At 38.0% G+C, this 22,927-nt stretch overlaps 3 protein-coding genes across 5 annotated transcripts in view; 1 reads left to right on the top strand and 2 right to left on the bottom strand.

The window, feature by feature from the left end:
* The first annotated feature begins 446 nt into the window (after positions 1-446).
* Positions 447-1,921, top strand: LOC108546932 (phospholipase A1). The gene is made up of 2 exons (XM_017899235.1): positions 447-762; positions 1,170-1,921. The coding sequence occupies exons 1-2, from the start codon at positions 447-449 to the stop codon at positions 1,919-1,921; spliced, it is 1,068 nt and encodes a 355-aa protein (XP_017754724.1).
* Positions 1,922-4,826: 2,905 nt separating this feature from the next.
* LOC108546912 (T-box transcription factor TBX6) lies at positions 4,827-13,217 on the bottom strand. Its single transcript, XM_017899207.1, has 5 exons — positions 13,130-13,217; positions 11,369-11,519; positions 7,315-7,627; positions 5,425-5,571; positions 4,827-5,363 (listed from the first exon to the last, which is right to left on the bottom strand). The coding sequence occupies exons 1-5, from the start codon at positions 13,215-13,217 to the stop codon at positions 4,827-4,829; spliced, it is 1,236 nt and encodes a 411-aa protein (XP_017754696.1).
* A 9,061-nt stretch (positions 13,218-22,278) lies between these two features.
* Positions 22,279-22,927, bottom strand: part of LOC108546920 (CDK5 and ABL1 enzyme substrate 2) — a 7,449-nt gene continuing 6,800 nt past the window's right edge. For 2 of the 3 annotated variants that reach the window (XM_017899216.1, XM_017899217.1), the window contains 2 exons: positions 22,565-22,769; positions 22,279-22,457 (listed from right to left, as the gene is read on the bottom strand). In XM_017899216.1, coding sequence (XP_017754705.1) covers positions 22,317-22,457; positions 22,565-22,769 — 346 coding nt within the window. In that variant the 3' untranslated portion in view covers positions 22,279-22,316. The remainder of the gene's footprint in view (positions 22,458-22,564; positions 22,770-22,927) is intronic. The other variant, XM_017899218.1, reaches the window with a different exon arrangement.

Below are 22,927 nucleotides of genomic sequence, written 5' to 3'. Positions count from 1 at the left end.
ACGTCATAAATACCGTTGATAATAACACACGAGCACGTGTTTCCTAATAAGACAAGTCACACGTAAGAAACCGGTCTCTTACTCATTTATCGTTTCAAGTTCGTCAGCCGATTTCTATCCAACGAATCGAAATTATCATAATCGCGACAACCACGCGGCATTTCTTCGAAAGTGATCGCGTTGCCGTCAAAACACGCAAGAAATGCCAACAACCTTAACACCCCGTTCCCGTTCATCGTCCTGTTACCTGCGATAATCGGTGATGCTTCCGCGAAACTCGCTCAGCTCCCCTCCAATCTATCCATGGGTCTCCTAATTCTCTAACGAGCATCGACAGGTGAAAAAGGTGGGAGCTGGACGAAGGACAAGGCGGCACTCGAAGAATCACCGTGCACACGATCAGTTCTCGTATCGCCGCGGCCACGACGAAACTCTGACATTGCGATATGCTCGTGTCGACGTTCAAATCGTCGTTATTTCTATTCGCCGTTCTCTACCTCGGGGTCCTCGGCACGGTGAAGAAGGAACCGCGAGGTCCGATCCAAGAAGCGATCCAAAATGGCATCGCGATGCAGTACAGTCGGGAAAATTGCGTGTGGAAACGCGGAAACGACAGAGACTCGTGTCCCGATCCTGATGTCCGGGTCTTCCTTTACACGTATGATCGACCAAGGCGAGAACTCGACGCCAGGCAGTCGGACTGGCTGCGCCAGGACTACGACCCGACCAAGGAAAACATTCTTCTCGTACACGGATACGCAGGTGCATGGATATTCGATGTTTGCTAAGTTCCTTTCATCCGATGTCATATTACCATCCTCGAATGGTAGAAAGGAGGATCAGCGTCGTGACGAAGCTCGTTGGAGTGACACAGGAATTTTCCGATTATTATTAGATTCCGATTAGATAGACTCTTGCTTAATTTGAAATTTGAATAATCGAAGGTATCTATGTACAAAGTGTGGCATTTTCAGTCTTTCATAGGTCGTTATGTCGAAACGATTTATGCTTAGTAGCTGGTATTTAACTACCCTGTAACGCTGGAATGGGATGATCGACGAAAGTCGACGAATTGCGATAGATATCCTTCCTTCCGAGCGGTGGACGGAGATTCGTGAGTTCAAAAGGTGAAAGAAATTTCTGACGACTGCCCATTTTAACCTTTTCAGGCGGCGACGACACGCTACCCATATCCGTTCTTCGCGATGCCTACCTTCGAAATGGCAGCTACAATGTCTTCCTGGTCGACTGGGGTGCCCTGTGCGCACCACCCTGTTACCCAGCAGCTGTATCAAACCTTCGTCCAGTGGCCCGTTGCCTGGCAGGCACTCTGACCACCTTACGAAACCTGGGTTTACCTATCACGAGGACAACCTGCGTTGGACATTCGCTAGGCGCCCACATTTGCGGGATCATGGCGAACTTTCTACTGTTCAGGATGCACCGGATAATCGGTTTAGACCCGGCTAGACCTCTTCTGCGCCCGGGATATGTTAATCGCCTGGACAGCGGGGACGCAGACTTCGTTCAAGTGATCCACACGAACGCCGGATATTACGGGGAGGGTGGTCGCATGGGACACGTGGATTTCTGTGTGAACGGTGGCAAAGTGCAGCCGTTCTGCGAGAACAAGCCGAATTATCAGCTCTGCAGCCACGTCTGGGTCGTCTGTTACATGGCCCAGAGCATCGACAATGGCGGCCAGGAGTCGATGGCCGAGCCGTGCTCGAGAAGATGTCCTTCTGGGCCCAGAATCGCTTTGAGGGCTGGCGAATACGTGTCTATGGGGCAGCACACACCGGTCGGGACCAGAGGGTCTTTCTGCTACACCAGCAAACATCCACCATATTGTCCCAAGTACGGAAACGGGCGTGGCGACGAGAGATGCTGCGTGCCGGAAAATAAACATGTCACGTTCTAGCGACAATAGGGGTAGCGATTAATTTTAAGAAAGGTAGTACATAAGACTGTACATAAAGCGCGAACTTAGACACGTAGAGTGAAATGAATTTTATATCGAACGAAGAATTAAATTTCATTTCGAAATACGAGTCTACGAGACATTCGAATTTGTCAAAGCATCGTATCGAATAAGAATGACAGTAATTCATTCATTCATGTAGTGCCACCTCGCGCAAAGCTTAATTAAAAAATGCGGATCAGTTGTAAAAAAAGATCTTTCAAGTCGATGCACACTGTATTTATTCAAATGGAAAGTCGGACAAACTGCACACCGCTACGAGACTTAACGCATTGCTCAAATTAATTAATATCAGAGGATGAGTGTAAACGATATCCGGAATGAATAGATTCTTCGTTAGCTAATCGATGAGGCATACGGGTACCCGTGGACAAGTGGATCTTCGTACGGTATCGTAACGCGTGTTAGCCTGATTCCGGAACGCGATTGCGTATTCAAACGCGGTACATACCGTCCGGAAAAATCTTGCGTTCGTGATCTACCGACCGATCAATCCCGTTAACCGTTCCACTGAACCTCTATAAATGTATTCACTACAATGTCCAGCAAGCGGACAACTGTTTTTTCGATCTTACCTCTTGGAGCGCAGTTGCGCAATCGGCCACTGCAATGAATTGCACGTTCGCGTGACGATAAGCGATTTCGCTATGAAATTATATCGCATGATATTCGATACGTAAAGTACAATCGTGGGAGAGATAGCAATTTCGAGGTTCAAAGGTGTCTAGAGGTTGACATTATGGATCTAGTTAGAAGAAAGACTAACGCGAGTTAGTTTTCGTCCCTTCTATTCTGATCGTTGTATGGAAACAAGATGTTCTAATGTACATAAATAATTAATTTTAAGCTGTAGCTTAAAATTATTAAGAGAATTACCGTGGCTCAAACGTGGTCTTGAAATCAATTGAATTTAGCAAAAGAAATCATATATAAGCAACGAAATAACACGATATGATTAATTAAACAGCAGCGCACTGACACAGAAATATATATAGAATAAATCATCGTGAACAACGCTATATGATGCGTAATGTAACATATGTATGTAACTCTTAAATAAAATATAAAGTCGAACATTTCGAACTCCTGACTCCCCCGATATCTGTGTTCTTAAGTACAATGTGCTTTCAAGTCTCAATTGCTATAAAGAAAAGTGCTTCAGGCTATTGTCAATGAACCATTTCACCAGAAAACTCAAGACCGTCTGTTTTTCTGCTTTCAAACTTCCGACTGGCTCCTGCTCTTCGTTTCGTCATTGTGATTCCAAAGTGTCCGACACTCTCACGACTCGACCGATGCACAAGCGCAGTCGATGACATTACAATGCGCAAGCAATTTCGCTGGGAAACTGTCCAGGGGGAAAAAAGCGCATTGAGAGGACCTATCGTTGCGCGGAAGCTCGTTGACAAATCCAGACATCGTCGAGTAGCCGACGAACCGGCGCCCCGCTGATTCCAAAGTGTTTCGGGAGACATTGATACTAGAAGTTGCCGAGATCCTTGGAAAGGCGACACGTAGACGCGACATGATCCTCGACAACGAGAACTCGTGTCTCTACAGATACTTCCCTCTTGAGAACAGCGGTTTGAAAAATTTGCCTAATAACCGGCAAACGAACCTTCCTCTGAAGAAACTGACTGATTACAAGGCCGTCTTGTTTTACGTGAAACGTTTCCTTTAATTCGACGAATAACGTGTGATTTATTTCTTATTTTTGTGTATCGTAGGAAGAATCGTATTGCGATTGAAAACGAACGTGTCTCGATAAAATATGACGAGTTATAACTTTTTCCCAATTTTCGACACAAATTTATAGAATTACCGAATGTTTCAGAGAAGAAGAATTAAATTAGGGATAAGAAGATACTAATGCAACGTTGCATTCTTGTAAAAGGTAATTTATTACAACGATAATAGTAGAAAAATTGTTGTTTAGCCTTAAACTATGTATCTTAAGTAACGATATTATCGATAAAAATATTTTGGTATTTAATGGGACGCAGTGTAGAAAATTGATAAGTAAGGTACGTAATATGCACAAACAGACGCGATTGTTAAATTTGCGTGAAGAATAATACAACGTTTGTAATACTGGCAGACTCCATTTTTTCGCAAGCTCCTCGCGTTTGGAGCGTGTCAAGGAACCGTATATTCCTAATAACAATAATAATATTTAAAATAATTAACCCCTTGTCTATTCTTTTCATAAGGCACTAATTGTACTTATTTACATTCGTAGTATATTAGGCACTCGTTACCAGCACTTGTTTCCACTTCAAAAATATAAATGCCCTTTAATTATTGCTGTTCTATTAAATTATTTGACATTCTATCGTTAAAATTTCCTTGCCTGCTCTTCCTTCTTTACAAAAATTAATTTACTCGTTGCGACAAGGAAACCTTTCAAATGGTCAAACATTTATTTAAACATCTTTGGTCCTCTATCAACAATTGGAACGAGAATATAGATGAAAATATAAATATATTTTGTTACTTGCAACTAGGAAAGACATCTTTTTCTTCATTTTTTAACAAACTATATGTACCAGATACTATACGTATCTACCAGAAGTTCAGACCCTTGGGAAATCTTTATAAAATTCCTCACAGGATACAAACTTTCATAGAATATATCTGAATCAAATCGTACAATTTATAAACGAAACATTGTCGCCGTTCCCAAGTTCAAGATATCTTTGGTTCATCGTCCACATTCTGAATCGACTGATGGACAACTTCACACAACTACCTATCAATTTAATCCTATAATTCGCATTCTTTCTAACAAGTTCATTTTCACGGTGTAAATCGATCCACGCGATAAACGAGTCGGTAATTATCTTTCTTAATGAAATTTCGAAAATTGCGCCATCGATTGGTACGGTAGCTTCGCGAGATCCGGTTGCATCGTCAGAGACGGGTAAAATAATCGAAAGTAATAGGCGGGAAGGTTCAAATTGCTGAATCTAGGCGACAAGCTCGACAACGATGTGGTCACCGTGGAAGACGAAAGTTGTGGAGAAGAATCGATCCAGGGCCTGTGTAATTTCGGCTGTGCATCACGATCGACATCCCTGGACGGTGAATTTTGATGGACAATGGAGGGTAGGGGTGGGCTAATTCCACCACAGCTACTCACTCCACTATCGTCGAGACTTTCTGTTTCACTGGGGGCTCTTCTTGGCCCCCCATTGTCGACATCTAGATGATTCGATGGTCTGTTCAATTCTGGCTCGGAAGACGCGTTCTCGTCGTCGTCGTTGATGCGAATTAATCTCTCTGCTTCTGCCTGGAACTTCCTCTTGCATCGAGATTGACCAGTTTCTCGGAAACCCTTCGCGAAGGGGTTGTTGTTGATCTTCAATTTCGTGATATTTTCGTTCTGAAAATGAAAATGAATTGTATATTGGAGTTATAAATGAATATTCGCGTGAATATTTTACCTGATAAGCAGTTACAGCAATAAACTCCGTTTCGGGAAACTTGAACGACGAGCTTGGATGAGAGTATAGATCGCTCAGTCTGGTCGCATCATCGCAACGAATAATCCAAATCCGCGGTATGTACTTGTGCATGGATGTCAGGACCAGCTGTGAGCAAAAATTGGCACAATCGTTATACATCGTTACATTCAACTGCTTAAGAATTTGGAAAATGGAAATTGTATTGTTGGATTATTAATAATATATCGTTCATTCGCTAGATACGCTTGGTCAGCATTACGTAGCAAGAACAAGTAAATACTAATGTAGGTTCCAGTTTCTTTTTCTTTTTCCTGGCTAAGAAGAAGGGATTCCCTTCATTCGGGCGGCATGCAGCAGGGAGAATTTTATTAAATTCGTAATTAGTTTGAAGAATCGGCTAAAAGGGCGCCGCTTCGTCGAGATAAGTTGGCGCCTCGCTAAGGATGCCGACGACGGTGGGGACAGACGCGATTCTCGAAAACCAGACTGGCCCTTCAACCTTCCCGGAATCACACGCTCTCGGCCTATTCAAAATCCTGTATAAACCGCGCGATATTGTATCGTATATAGAACTTCGATTGCACGAAATGATCACCTGAATTAATTCGAAACGATCGTGATTAAAAATTCTTAACGAGAAATTAATTACCGAGAACGAGACAATAAAAATTTAGCTTTATTAAAATCAGCAGCTTAATGAAACGTCGAAGAAGATGGCAGGTCGCCGAGAAGGGTCGACGTGCAACAGGAGTCTCGTCATTTTAATAATCACCCCTCAGGTACTCAAGGCGACGCAGATCCGCAGAAATAATTTCCGGGATATTTGTGAAAAATTGAAAGAACTGACAAGGGGCGCCATGGACGAGCCAGCTGCCAGGATTCGTTCTGTCGAGGCATAAACAAACCCACTCGGCGAGAAAAAGGGAGGTATATCGATTACAGGGTGTCGTGGAGCGTGTTAATCTCCGTTCTTCACGGACAACGGCCGAAACCGACGTACCCTGCACCGTTTTAGGTAGCTTAAGCCTCCGGAAGGTACGTGCACGCGGCGTCTTCCTTTTTCCCTTCGAGATTTTAATCCGACCCTGGCTCCCGTGTGCCGGGAACCGAGTTTGATCACCTTACCCGGTTAACGGGGCACCCTGTTATTTCACCGACCTGACGCATTAAGAAAGGAACATGGTTTGACTCATGTCGAAGTGGGAGAGTAGAAGATGTGCATTTGGCTGGATACAGGTATATGGAATGTCGGGTGTCGCATATTTGTGAAATGACTTAGGAGAATCACGTGCAATTCGTGAAATTGAAACGCGTTGATAGAAGTGGCTATAAGCTATAAACGGAAGAAAAATGGCTAAGGTGATCCATTAGGAGACTTAATGGAATATAATTGACAGACATTCTAACCTTCCTAAACGATCATCGGTCGAAAGAAAGTTAGAGGCTAATTGAGGGAAAACGAAGAATCGCTCGGAATCCTCTAACTGGAGGTTCCCCTTTTTTTAAGTAGGCCCTAATCGGAAGTGAAACGAGTAGCTAAGAGGGTGGGTCCGTGTGTGGCGACCTCCCGCATGCGGCTCGAGCAAGGAGGCAAACCGTAAGTCGAAACCAGAGACGCGCAAAGAAAGAAAAAGGAGAGACATTTAAGGACATGTTAGCCTGTCCAAACATGGGACATCTAGATAAATGGAATGCCGCTACCGTTCCTACTGAATCACTTCTGTTTCCTTTTCCGTACTTCCGTCAAGCCTTCTCACTAGACACCTCTTTTTAATCGAAGAACGACGAAGAAGAAGAATTTTTATCGAGAAATTACAACCGCGATTAAAATTTCATTGAATAATAACGAATCCAAGAAAAGGCACTTACGTTATTCCTAGGGTCGACAGCGTTGTTGGTCAGTTTTAATTTATTGAAGCTATGCGGATGCTGCATCCAATATGTACCAGTCGCCGGACTATCGGGATGCAGGTAAATTCTTCGATCGAGTCGTGGCTGAGGCTCGGCTGGACCAGCCGACGTCCATCCTCTTGCATTCCCACAAGTTTTCTCCAAGCCGCTACCGCCGCCGCCGACGTACTTGTGTCGACGATCGGACGCCGGCTCCACTTCGAGGAGAACGCAATAACGCGCACGCCGCTCTAATCCCGTGATAGTCAGCTGTATCGTCGGGAACATTCGTCTGCAACGAAATCAGAGAAGTTTCGCTTGAATAATTTTACTTGACAAACTTGGATTTCTGAAAAAGATAGTTCTATAAGCGGAACGAGTCAGATTAAAAGGTTGTTAGAAGTTTGTGATAAAATAAAATTGATAAATATTCGCGGTTTAAAAAAATCGTCATTATCCTCTACTGAGAAAGCACACCGTATTTCGGATATAGCCTAAGTGAACCGCAAACAACCGAGATTCTCGACTGGTTGCTAGAAGCGTTAAAGTTGCGTCGCTGGCACCGCAAATGCATCGGAACCTAACTTTTCGGCGACGTTTACGACGGGGTAAGTGTGCTTTTTGCACACAGGTAGCATGAGCAAACTATAAGAGAACGAAAGGACAGAAAATTCCCAGTCATTAACGTGCCGACGACGAGTAGGCGTCGCCGAACCAACGACTCGAACTGCTGTTACTTCCTGTGACTCTTTAAGAGCATCACGGTCGCTATCTTTCGATCCCGGCAGAAAGTTTTCTCCCTCGTGTAAACATTTCAAACTCGCGGATAATCCCATGAGCAAACCACCGAAAGTCAATCTGCGGTGGTTCGGACCGTTTGCATACCTAATTGCGGATTTTCCACCGTCGCTTTGTTCCTACCTACGCATCTTTTACTCACATCGATAGAACGAAATAGAAAATATCGCCAACATATAACCTTCCTCTTTACTTATTTCGTTATTCTATCTGACGATGATATAAAAAAATTCTTGCAAATTCCGAATCGAACTTGAACAAGTGAATTTGTATTGCGCGGGTCGGTAAAAGCACTTAGACGTTAAATCCACGAAGGGTTCATTTGAACCACCGATTACAGTGATACCTGACTCTGCTATTTAAAAGTTAAATCCATGAGAGATATGTATCTAAAGTAATGGACGCAATTAGCAACGGAAAATCCAACCTATACCGTCGAAGTACATTTTAGAAATTACCACTGATCTATGTTCGCAGCACGTTTGAAACACTAAATGAAACGTCGTGTAAAATCCTAATCCCCTATGACACTTTATCCAGATTACAGGATAGACACATCAAAGGATTACGCACATTAAGCATAATTATTTGCGAAAAATCCAAACGAATCATCCTACGGGCATTTCCAAATTTCTATGCTACACCCGCTGACGTGAGTGAAATGAACTATATAGAGAAGTATACAGAGGACTATATAGAGAAATTGGCATTAGATATGTTTGTTACGGCTACTCGGTGATTGATTACAAGTTGAAAAAATATGTTCTCAGGATCGACGTCATGCCCCGTGTCGTTGAATCCACTAAAAGTGGCGCCCTTATAAGTGGAGGATTACGCCGTCGCGACGGCTGCTGGAAGACCCGTGCGCCGATGATTCGAACGTCTGGTCCTTTTAAAAAGCCTCTCGACATTATCGGACAAGCCAGATAATACCGTAATAACGCGATACAACAACGCGTGCAGAACGGCAGCACGCGCCTCGCTTTCCTTTCATCTCGTAGATCAGATGAATCGAAAGTCACGTGGCACGGTTAGAAGTTTGGAAAAAGGCTTTATGTTCGAACGGCAACTCGAATTATAAATACATTTTCACCTACGTTATCGATACGACTTTAAATCGACTCCGACTTCGACTTCGACCAAGACGTGAAAGAAACTTCAGGAAACATCTCCGAAACGACTTCAGATATAAATTTAATTACATTTCCGTTTAAGATCATGTACGAAACGACTCAAAAATTGTCGTATACACCGAGTCTTTTCCCAACCCTGACGACTACCGTAAATTCGTGAAGCCATAAAGAGGCTAGTCGAGGATCGGTAACAGGCGAATCACGGCGAAACGTGAAATTAATTATCTCCGCTTTGGCAGAGCAGTCCCTTGTTACGAAAGGGAAAAAGGGATGGATAGTAAGAAAAAGAGAAAACGAGCCGAGCCTTCGGGATTGTGCTTCTGGAACGCACGTTTTCTCCGTGAACCTATTCATCGGCTCTGTCGTAAGGATGCCAGCAGCAGAACACAGGGGGTAAAAGAAGAGGAAGAGGACGCCCGATCGTGGAGAACAAAACGAATTGAAACACGCTAAAAGAGAACGAGGAGAACAAACTGAGCCGATCGTGTCACGGAATACTGATTACTGCATACAAGACCTAAAACGGAATGCACGTGGTTGGCACGTGGTGTTCTCGCAAGGGAAAAATCGTAGCTAGACCGGAAGGCACGGATATGCGAATAGGCAAACACCTTCGTAACTATTGTAAGACCTGGACCGCCCACGAGTCCTTGGTGACCAGTCCTTTCCACTATCTTGTTTATTCGATGTTCCCATGGTCCCTATGTGCTCCCTCAAATAATAAACGATAGTATCGAAGAAGCGAATCTTTAGAACGAGTTTTTTGAATAAATGACATTTTTATTTACCATTGAAAATGCAGCGTTCGATCAATTTAAGCGTATCATTGCTATTTAAACCACAATGGTACGTTTCAGTGCAGTCGAAAGAATAAATGATTAATACTAATCGCGAAGTTTGTTAGAAATTTGGAAAGCATGGAATTTTAATTGAAAAATATTATTCTACAGAATTTTTAACGTCGCGTATTATTCACCTGAATCTATCGTTCGAAATGAATTTCGCATTCGTGCATTAGTGGGGAGAAGCTTATTTGTATTTCGTAACACGTAAATGTTCCAGATGACCGGATGTGACGAAATATTTGAAGAATCTTGTCGCGTTCACATCACGTTGGCGTTTCCCTCCCCTTTGATTTCCGTGTTCACAAAATGAAGACATCTGGCTGACATCAGCGAGTTATCTAGCGCGAGAGACCACGCGAAATTCTCGGTAATCTTATCATAGCTACGCCTGCGTATCTGAAAAAGAGCGATCGGCAGCTCAATCGTTTCCGGCGTAGAACGGCCGGAAGCCGTGATTCGTCCTGCATCCGTCCAGTGTATACGACGTTTCCCGCGAAATCTACCTTCGTAAAATGATTCGAAGATCGGTGTCATCGATAAACGCGAACCCGTCGTCACGACCTTACTTTTACGACCTTTCTTGACCACCTTCCGTGAAACTAATCGCCCTGTCGTCGCTTGAACGCGTCCGTCCTTAAAGGCATCCACATGCCTGCTCTGACTAACGTCTAGCTATCTGTATAATTCGAAAACTTCGCGTTCGACTCATCGTTCGTAAATGATAATCGATACCGTAAAGTGTTTGGAAAGTTTCGAAGTTTATCAAAGCTAAATTACGCAAAACGTCGAAGCATGTATCTCAAAGAAAGAAACCTTTTCAATTTTTGAAATGTATAGTTTATACGATGATGCAGAAATTTATAAACGAACAAAAAACGTTTGTTAGTACGTTGAAAGTCGTAAAGATCGTGAAAACAATCGAGGGACAGGTCGCATTTTTTCAGGTGGAGACGGTAAAGGTTACAACAGCGACAGAGGGTGTGGTCGCATGGCGCCTGACGGACCATTTCAACCCTGATGGAATTCAAGGTAAGAAATTTCGGCAACGTATGTCAAGAAAAAAAGAAAATTATATACTATATCCTCGATTTCGCTTCGAAATGGTTATTAATTTAATTTAACATTTGCCTACGCAAACTTCTATTTCGAACGATGTCGAAGCACGTAATAATTATCTCTAGTATCCCTGTACGCTGGAGACACTAATTCTAAACTATTGACGGTATAATTATTAAAAATCATAGTATATGCACTCACCGGCCCACCTTCGTAATTACCATTTCCGTGGTTTCTGCGTGGAATTGCTGCCACAGTTCCCGATTCTGCAACTCAACCTTCACTTCCGAAGGTAAAGGGGGACCTCCGCCTAAGCTCGGTATTGACCACGTATTTGAATTCGGTATGTCCTCTGAAACAAAATAAATTTTTCATTAGCACTTTCAGTTAAATTTCCCATAATCTACGAGGGCATGACCCGCGGAGGAAAACTAAATGATCAAAGCAACGTCATTGCTGACGGACTAAAAAGGAACGATATTTTCGCGAGAAGAGGCGCAAAACGAACCGTTCACGCAAAGTGAGGGAAGAAAGAGGAAGACGAAAGATGAAAACAGAAAAGTCTTTTGCAGAATTGTTATCCCTCGCGTCCTGTTCATCTAAACAATGCTTGGACAAGTGAAAGAGGGACAAGAAATTGCGCGGATGAGGTAACTCGAATGCCAGGAAGAACACCTTTTCCAAGTGGATCTATAGAGTATAGAGGCTGCATGAGCGATTCGCCCTGCACTTGTCTCGCGGTTCTGCGGTCGAGGCATTAGACCCCGGCTAGGATAATTGCGGCCATCGGTTCATCTTCTTTCTCTTCCTGCCGAGAGGACACCGGTACCAAGACATTGTATAGAGCAGATAACGATTGTCCGCTCGACCGAAAGTCGGCGCCTTTCATCTTCATCCTTAGAGAAGCTCGCGAGGATCTATGTCGCCTCTGCGAGCAACTTGACACGTATTATACGCACCCCCTCTTCTTACAGGATATTATGTCCATTTTCCGACACGTGGGAAACGACGAAATCGAGGAATTCGCACTCTACCCGAAGGTGAATGGTAAAGATCTGCGATCAAGATGCTTAAGCAATTCGCGACTGCATTCCACGCGACTTTAATTGGATGAATTGGAGAGATTGTCATGGGAGGTCGCTGTCGAGACCGAATAGGGGTAAGAGAACGAATTTTTTTGAATTTATGTTACGATACTTTTTCATACGGTTTTTAATTATTACGCAATTGCTATAAAAATATTCAAGGAACGAGTAACTCTTTTTCAGTATATAGTACATATAGAACAGATTGTTCATACTATGATTATAATGCTATAAAATATGAAATATTATAAAAATCGGGAACAATTATTCAAGTAACGATGAAACTTAACACTAGAACTACCAACCCAGTGAAAATGACTGGTCCCAGAATTTTCCTTTTTGCAATCACCGAACACATACATCTGCTTTAAGAATAAAATTGGTATCAACTCATATTAAGAAAGAACTGTACTCAATATTCATCGTACCGCTGAAATTACTATAATCTGTGCACGTTATAGTTAGGTACCCATTAAAGATCGGCAGTTCTAGTGTTAATCAAACTGAAAAAATTTATCGTTTATATCTCTCGCAGAGTCTATTGTGTATACGTAAAATATAGAAAAGTAACGAAATGGTATATTTTTATGGTAAATCCTGCTGTTAGACTACCAATAATAATTATTTTTATTATTACAAAATTAGACCCATAGAAAGGTAAATCAAGGTAACTAAAAGTTTGAATTATCTCTTCGAAAGAATACCTACACCTATTAATTTCTGTAACTCTACCGTCAATATCAAATGTCAAACCTCGACGTAAAAATTTTGACATGGAAAAAGAGCTCTAATGTAAAGCCATGGGCAACAATCAAAAGTGTCTACGATCTGCAGTAACTACTTAAGTAAAATTAAAAAATAAAAAGACTTGACCAACCTGGTCTGTGACTTCGAAGAGCAAGCTGGTGTTGACGGAACAGCATCTGTTGATGCAAGTGTAGCTGCAATTCCATTGGCATCGCCATAATCGAATTCATCCTTCGATCGACGAACCACGTAAATTCTATCGAACGTATGTCACTCGCTCGCACGGTGTCACTAAAACACGAAAATTATCAGAAAAATTTGTCCGTTCGAAGTCTTCCGCGTTCAAGCTTACCGACGACTGAGGATGCGTTTCGGAATTGCAGAGACGACTCCGTTGCAACGATCCATCACTGCACTCGACGGCTTCGCCTGCTATTGGTCGACGCTTTCTCCCCACCACGCGAGCGCCGCGCCCACGCTGATCCTATTGGTCGATGCAATTCCAACTTGCCTGGAGTAACCGCGAAACGTATCTGCACGTATCGAAACACGCATGATGCACTTGCCTTTTAATCACAACATGATAAAAAAGAACATGAACGAAATATGTAAATCAAAATGATCGTTAAACACGACGATGCAAAGTGGAGTCCGAAACAAAAAATCGTATAGTACCTAATATTTCAACTAAGACAAATCAGAAAGCTGTAATACCTAAATTAAAACTTTCTTCTCCCTTTCATAAATAAATATTTGATAGAAATATATATACAAACAATCCCCTGGTATATGAAACTAGCTTTACATTTTCTCCACGAATTTTTCTTCGCCAATTATGAACAATAATTAAAATAAATGATGTTTCTCAAAATAATAAGAGGCAGAAATGTTCGAAATCTTCAAAATATGTAACATATAAATGATAGGGAGTTTTAACAGCTGAGTAAGTAGGTAACCAAATATCACGTCAACTGCGCATAGCTCCGTACTTGAAATATAACGCAACGAAAGAGCTAAACGTAATGGACGAACGTGGTCCATCCTAACGATTCGGAAGAGTTTCTTTTTAACAAAGGTTGCAGGAAGAAGAAAATGGTGTAACACGAGGGAAACCGCGTCGCGTCGGTCGGATTTACGCGCTCGGTCGGCGTATTTGAGGCGTACGCACGCAGGCTGTGTCTCGGCACACGATCGCATTAAGAAACGATGCGCGCCGGGTCGTTAGGTACAAGAGAACGGAGGAATCGTCACCATAAATTACGGAATCCGGGCGAGCAGACGGCCGTTAATAGTTTGTTCTCGAGTCTCGGAGACGAGACGAGGCGAGAAGATAAAATCAAGAATCCGTCCGCGGTGCGTCGGCGGTCAAAGAGGAACGGAACGAAACGGAGCGCCGCGAGATACAAATCTACGCTTTTCTCGCTCCCTTATGTGCCCTTTTTCTCGTCCACCACCGCTCTCTGCCTGTCGTCGCTTCGCCTTTTTTCTCCACCATAGAAAGCGTCCCCTCACCGCCTACGACGCCGGTCATCGCACCATTGTAGTGGGTTCCGGATTGTGGATTAACTGTAAGCGATACCCACAACAAAACGCGCGCACTTTTACCTGACAGTTCGGCGGCTACCTGTAGTCCTACTACTTTATGGCAGTATTGTAATGTCTCTCGATCGTGTCAACGTAACCGCTTCGGGAATCTTCGAGGATGAACCGAAGGTTGTCGGACGCTTGAGAACTCTTGTTATCGATAAATATCGGCGAGTATATTTTCTTGCTGTATCTTTTATTTCTTTCATCTTCCCTTTTCCCTTTTCATTGTTTTCCTTCGTTTTGGGTAAATCGAAATCGTAATCGAACACGGCCGGTTACGATTTATGATTGTGATTTACTTTATTTGAACTTAGAATGCCAGCGGTGATTCACAAACGGTTAAAATTGAAATAAATCCCGCGCAATTTAGTATGGCTATGGATATTTGATATTTCGGTAAAAACATTTGTAGAATATTTATAAAAGTGATACGAGAGAACGAGTAGACCAATACGCGAGGTACTCGGAGTACACGAATCGGCAGGCAATTTTTTCCCAAAGGGTAGTCGAAACTTTGACTGTATATAGTATTTAAAACAGGGTAAAGGTTCCTGATAAAGAAAGACAGAAAATACTTCGTGAAAGAGATGCAGCTGTTTTCGAAAAGGGACAGAATATCGTCCTGTTGGCATCCACACAGTTTACGTAGCAACGAAGTGTTTTCTTGCAAACCGACAGATGCACGCAAGTTTTTTTTTCTTGAAAGATAAACGCCAAAATCGAGAAACAGAGCTCTTGTAGTTTGAGGATACTAACAAAAATGGGCAGAAATCCCAAACCTGAACTTTCTTGATCCATGAAATTAATTCGACCCTAACTGACACTCGGCATCTAAAGAATTAGGTGAGCGATAGTATTATTATCATCGTGAGAAATACTATAATCCCTTTGCAATAATAAAAGCTCACGCCTGCTGGCAGATCGGTTTCAAGTTTGGTCAATGGCAGGGGGTCTCTAAGAATTTTACGTCCTCTTGGCATTTGACCATTTTCTCCTCGACGATTAGGTAGACTATTAAGGCTATTCTTCTCATCCCTTTTAATCCTAAGTACCTAATTAGGTGTCAAACATTATTATTCTAATAAAGGAGAATTACGAATAATTTAGAAATTCAACGCATCGAATTGCTTCAAGAACGTGTATGTCATTAAAAATTAACGTATACAGAATTTATCGCCTTCCTCTTTGCTTCGTGTTAAATTCGAAAATAACAATATTATCAGATTTCCTAAGTTTACGATTAGACTGACTTCTCGTAATTTATTACCGATTTACATAAACATTTTTTCGTAAAATTACGAAAATGTGTGTTCTTTGGATGGGGTTTAAGTGCTAGTAGAAGAGACTTTCGACGAAGGAAAGAGGTATACGGTTAAAGGGGAAAGTGGGTAAGGAGAAGCCGACAAATAGGTTTTACGGCTCACTTCCTGTCCGTCGCACGCGACAGTTATGCGCCCCATAATAAGACGGTGGTTACTTTCCGAGACAGCTTGAATTATAAGCGAAGGAGTAAAATCATAATTCACGTTCCATCAATGCCACAGTACGTATTTCCCGTTTTTGTAATTTATTCGCAACATTAATAAAAATAAAGGATATCACTCGCGACATGGTGTATATCAAATTATACGGACATTTTAACGTGACATTATTGCTTACATTGGTTTTCAAAATATGCATTTAATCCGAATTTTATTCCAAATTTGAATTGAATTAAATTTTAGCCGAATGAAAATTTTTCCATCACGGACATACCATACGTCATTCGATATTTTGTATTAAGTATTTAGTTTTAAAAAATAATCTTTCTCCAACGCATATAATACAATTTTATTCGGTTATTATATCGATAACGCAAAGATATGAACAAATATACAAAGAAATCACTGTAACGAATATATTTCACTTCCTAACGTCCAATTTTTCAAATGACAAAATTTACAGGCCTTCGAGTAGGCCAATCGTGAAGTAGAAGAAGAAGAGATAAACAGAAGGAAGGATAAGTAGAGACTTTCTATCTTATGGTGTTAAAGGACAAAAACGAGGACCTCCGTTTTAAAGTGGCCACTTTAACGCGAATGTTTGTGAACCCGAACGGAAGTCTTGTTCGATCATTCGACAGTTATTTCTTTATTTACTTATTTCGAAATTTTTTACCGATTACAAGCGTCGTGAAACATATCACGTTTCACGTTCCCAGCGGTGGGAAACATTTTAAATCTAAACTATTACTTAGATACGTATATCGTAATTTTATCTTCAGTGAGTGAAACAGAAAGCAACTGGTCGTTGGCCCTATAACACGTGTTTCGCAAAAATCTCCGAATCGCCGAATTTCCAATCGCCACACGTCAAATAAACTATCAGATAAGCTATGATTACGTTAGTAGAAACGGTTAGAAGCTATTGTTATTTCAGGACAGTTAAGAGTAAACATGATGTTCGAAACACGAATTTTCAGCTCTTCGAGATATGTACAAGATAACACGTCGCATGATGGTGGATCTTACGTATAAACGCGACGAAACATCTGTGTCACCTTGCCTGCACAACCATCGCATACCGATAATTTCCTCCGAAATTTTTCAAATTGAATCGTTTGTAACAAGAATTATTAGCAAATATTTCAGTGAATCTATAGGTTCGATGCAATTTCACCTGTTGCAATTAATGGTGTAAAATCACGAAAAAACTTCGTTACGCGATGCGTCAGGATGAACGCGAAGAAAGTTAATTTCTTAAGATGTAAAGTGACGTTTCCGGATGGATTTTCGCGCGTGGGCACCGGTTTGCTTTGAACGTCGCGTACATGCGCTTCCCGCTTACATCTTCGCGCGTTCTTTTCACATGAGCGACCGACCGCGCGTCAAATTAACATTATGCTTTGTTAACGTCACGATGAAATAGTTTGTATTACTATCGAGTGTAAAAAAAATAAAAATGTTCATAGTTTACAATTATCCTGATACTCGGGGGGCGAATGTTAAATAAATAAACGGGTCAAAAAATTAAAGATCGACGAACGCTTGAAAGTGTTGATAAAAATTCTAGGTACAAAAAGATATACATAAAATTTTTAATGCAATCCTTAAATCTTCTTTTCCCGACTTTATTTATATTTATACATTCTTTATCCATTTCATCTTAAAAGAGTCGTACACAAACTATCGATCGCTGTTTACAACACTCTATGATACTATATTGTAACGTGATAAAGTACTTTGCAATTGACTGGCTATCGTACGTGAGTGCATACAGCTCAGATGTCATTTTGTTAACTCGTTCAATAAGTCGCGAAGAATACTTATTCGAAATTTGGTAAGATTGACGTACGGTAATTATACGAACTAAATTATTTTGTTATCTACATTCGTTCTTATCTTACTTATGCCTTTCACGGAAAGTACCTACATATTTTCATAAAAAGGATTAAACGTCACGTTTACCACTGAAAGAGTTCGCAAAGAGCAAAATTATGGTATGATATTGAGATGAAACGACCATTTTAAATTTGCGAGCAACTGAGATTCGACGATTTATTTATTCACAAATAATCACAGCACATATTCGCGATTTTTACAAAGTACACTAATGTAGTAGATTGAAAATGGTCATTTGCAATATAGTATAGGATGAACATTAATACGATTATCTTTTAATATTACAGAAATAAAGGTGATATCACATAACGATGATCTTACACAGATACATATAGAAATCTCTGGTGGTGAGCAGATATACTTTTATAATGATTGATCCATTCGTCAAATTTTAATTCATCTTCTACCGAATCATCGTTATAAATGTCGTATCAAAGTCCATCGCGTTCTACATTTCAATTCTCACTTCTAGCAATTAGTATTAGGTTGTGGGAGCTTACAACACCGATTAAGAATAATCGAGGAAGAGAACTGAAAACTGGCTTTCTTAAGTTTTCAGTCTTAATTCTGTCACTTTGTACAAGTACACACGTACATAAGGGACATATAGAGGTAAATACATATGACAGATACGTGTATAATATTTGATGTACAGATATGAAAGTTCAAAATTACAGTCGACTAATTTCATTTTTGACCAACCTCGGAGAGACCTTAAAAATATCGAATAACAAACGTCAAAGAATTTTCTACATTTTCAATCGAATTACCCTGAACATGATACTTTATGATATTGTACAACTAAATTACTTAATCTAAGAAACTATGTCTATAGTACTAATTATATGTACAACACGGCGTAAATATCTTTCACGGCTCAAGTCAATTGAGATTGAAAGCACGTCGAATAAAAATGGATATTCGTCATTGTTCCTCCATTTAAGTAAAGTTGCATAATAAAGTATGTATAATTATTCAGTTATGGCACCAACTCAGAATTGTCCTTGATTAAACTCGAATAACTTTAATCTCAACTAGGAAAAAGATTGTAGAACTAGTCTACTTTGACTGTAGTATCCTTATACGTAATATGCGTATACATCTTATATGAGCCGCAGTTAAATATACTGATTTATAATAAAAATCACATTTTTACGTGCCTTACTGTATTACAGGCAAGGATACGTGACAATTAAAAAACAATAGTCCATAAAACTAAATACAAATGATATTAACACACAGTTTTGAAAGTATCAAATTTTTAATCCTTACCAATAACACATCTTTACGATGATTAAATTATTTACCGTGAATCAATATTCAAATAATCTATTCGAAAACAGTAGGAAAATCTAGATGATAAACGCAAATCGCTATTAATACTAAAACTATCGTAAAAATAGTATTATGGTAATTATATTTTGACAATCATTGCATCAAAAGTATGTAATTCAGATAGAACTTTTGATCAACATAGATAAAATAATTATTCACAACCCTTAATATATTTTTACACAAATAAACCGCCTATGTAAAAAACAGTATCTACATGAAATAATCCAAGTTAAACCATTTATAAAAAAAAAGAGATTTGCAACTTAATCTGAACATAATCTTGTATAACTTCTTGTAAGTTCTGAAAAAATATTTAATCACATATTAAATATAAGATGGGCTTAACAAATTTGCAAAGATCTAAGATATGCACTATCTCTAATCATACGTTACTAGTATTAAATTGTATATGTACACTAAAAAATCTCACACACAAAAAGAATTTAAACAAAATTTTTCTTGTATACAATTAACGTCTGTTTACAAATATTATTAACATAAAAAATAAGAAACCGCAAGACTTTTTCTTCTCTATCGTTACACTATTAAACTATAACAATTAGTATAATTATGTATAATAAAAAAATATTTGCTACCTGATACGGATTATTTAACAGACACGACTAATGAAATATTAAAATAGAAATTTTTATACACAATAATAGAATAAACAAATGTGTCTATTAAAGTTAATATTAAGATATAACATCAATATAAGATTTGGAATTAATGTAGAAATATTATAAATACTGCTGATAATTTCTGTACACATATACATTTTATAAAACGTATAAGTACCTGTTTTACATTATTCGGCAAAATTAATAAAAATTTTAAGATACGAATAAAATTTTATAGTAAAACTTATACAATAAAATTTCATTCTGCAAACAATATTAAATGTTTTTAGTACTTATTATGTGCACAATCAATGCAACTGAAAACTGAGATTAAAAATGTCTACATAAAATTAATTTTATAATGACTGAAAACAGTTAGTTTGAAAATTCATTTAAATTACCTACCAAATAATTATGATTACGACAAATATGCTAGAGAATTTTGTTAAAGCACCTTTCTGGTGTTTTACTTTGGACTTCAAGGAATACTGAATATTAACATATATCAAACGATTTCTGAATAATTACAATACAACTTTTGTAATTTGTCCTATTAAGCACCAATATTCGTAATTATTTTCAATTATTTTATCTTTTAATATTGTACCCAGTTTTATTTATTACTGTGTATACTTGTCAGTACTTTTTAACCCATATTAATTTAAATTATATTAATAGATACAATCATATACTCAAAATACTATAAAGAAAGTTGATATTAAAATAAATTGGGAAAATGATTGTATCTTTTTTATTTTAACAAACTGTTACTTATGAATATAAACAAAAGAAGCATAGGACTTTAAACACATAGTTAACAATAATTTATTATATTCAATATTAAAGAATTACTCCCCATACTAACTGCAATACATAAAAATAAACTATTTTAAAGGGGTAAACAGAAGTAATTGAAATGAATTATAAATTTCCTTGACTAGATAAAAAAAATGACAAGAAAAACAGAAAAGACAATTAACAATTAAATTCTCATTCAAAGAAATAAAAGATTACATTCACATCAAACATGTAAATATAAAAAATCCATATTTTAATAAATTAATAACTATTCAATTAATTCCTTTTCTACTTTTTCTATTAATAATCAACAAACGTAAAAAAATTAAAATATCTTTTGAAATTTATCGTTTAAATAAATCATACATTTACTGCAAAGATAATTATAAAAATATAATATTAATGATAAGATAAGCATGTTTTAATTTCGTAAATGTTTTTAAGCTAAAAAAACATTACTTCATTCGTAATTTTGTCTATACAGTTCCTTGCTATACCATAATATCTGTTTATATAATTAGCTGGTTAATAATTACCCTTTTCCAGTAAATAATAGATTTATGATTAAGTATTTACCATATATATTAAACAATTCTTAAAAATAAAAGCAATTTACATGAAAAAATAATTTTTATAATATTTAAAATAAAAATGTAAAACATTTAAATATCTCTTTTTAAAAATAAACATTTCACAAAAGTGGACAAATTTGTATGTCTTCCTTTTCTTTCTTTTTTCTTTTTAATTTCTGTAGTAAACATTAAAGTTTTAAAAACTTTAAAAAACATAATTTCACTTACATGTTATAAAAATTGGAAGAAGAACATATTCAAATGGGTAAATCTTGATGACTAATTTTCCTATGATTTAAAAAATATCTATTGAGTTTAAAGTTTATATCTTCCATTTCCACGTTATAAGTTTGTCAAATTATTTATCATTTTATGCAATTAACATTATCTTTTTATATAAATTGTTACAAAAAAGAATTATTGATTACACTAGGTATTATACGTAACATAATCTTTCTTATCACATTATAAATAAATTAAAAATTATGTAAGTACCTAAACAAAAATTTGAACATATCCAAGTTTTTACAACATTTCAAAAGTATACGCTATTACTTGTAATTCTTACGAATCATTATATTTAATAACACACAAATCAGCAATTGCTGGCTTTTCGTACAATTACCCTAATTACAAGTATGTATGTTTATAAATTTACGAAGTGTTAAATAAGTTTATCATAGATATAAGAGCTTAATATTATTAAAACCCATCTATCGTGAATAATCACAATAAAAAAGAATTAAATATTTTAATATCCCTTTGTGTAATTATTCCGGACCTCGATTTTCAACCAAATTGTTTGTAACTTTTTTCAAATGTTATAGAATAACAAATTTATTAGTAATCATAATATATCTATTCGTTTTTAAATTCAATTTCTTCTTTTCTTGGTTACAAATTTGTACGTTCTTGCATATAAAAAAAAAACTCTATATATTGCATTTCTCATAATAATTTCAGACATTTCAATTTTACGAAGAAAATGTTCTAGGTCTACGTAAGAGAAACGTCGTAAAAGAAGGTCAAGATTCGTATATTAATCTCTGATAATGTGGAAATATCTCCCATGTCGGAAGATGTAAACCGAATTCTAAGGCCACCAAAACAGCAAATTCAGATGTAATTAAATCCTTGCGATTTAGACGAAATACACTTTCAATTCTCTGTAAATTATATAAAAATTATTTAATACAAAAATATTTTATATATAACACTGCTTCATATAATTAATACTAAACTAATATACAATGTTTACATATGAAATAAATACCTCTATTAATGATTTGAGTACGTCACCCTTAACATCATTCAATTTTGCTGCAAGAAGCAAGCATGCTCCAGCACATAATTTCCGCGTCTGCTTCGTAACAACATTTCGAAGGATAAGTTTCTCAAAATATACATAAGCCATTGCTACTGTTAAGAGATCAATACCATATTCCATTTTTGCTATTTTCCTCATCTCTCGTTTTAAACTACATATAATATATATATTTTATATATATATATATATATGTATATATTATATATATTATATATATTAAATTATATATATATTAAATATATATACATATATATTTATGATACATTATTAAATTTTGTATAAAAAATATTACATTTTTATAAACCATAT

Source organism: Eufriesea mexicana, unplaced genomic scaffold (genome assembly GCF_001483705.2).
Source record: "Eufriesea mexicana isolate 0111107269 unplaced genomic scaffold, ASM148370v2 scaffold798, whole genome shotgun sequence".
Lineage (NCBI taxonomy): Eukaryota > Metazoa > Arthropoda > Insecta > Hymenoptera > Apidae > Eufriesea > Eufriesea mexicana.
Note: the sequence above shows the minus strand (reverse complement) of the source record. Positions and strands in the feature narration are given on the sequence as shown.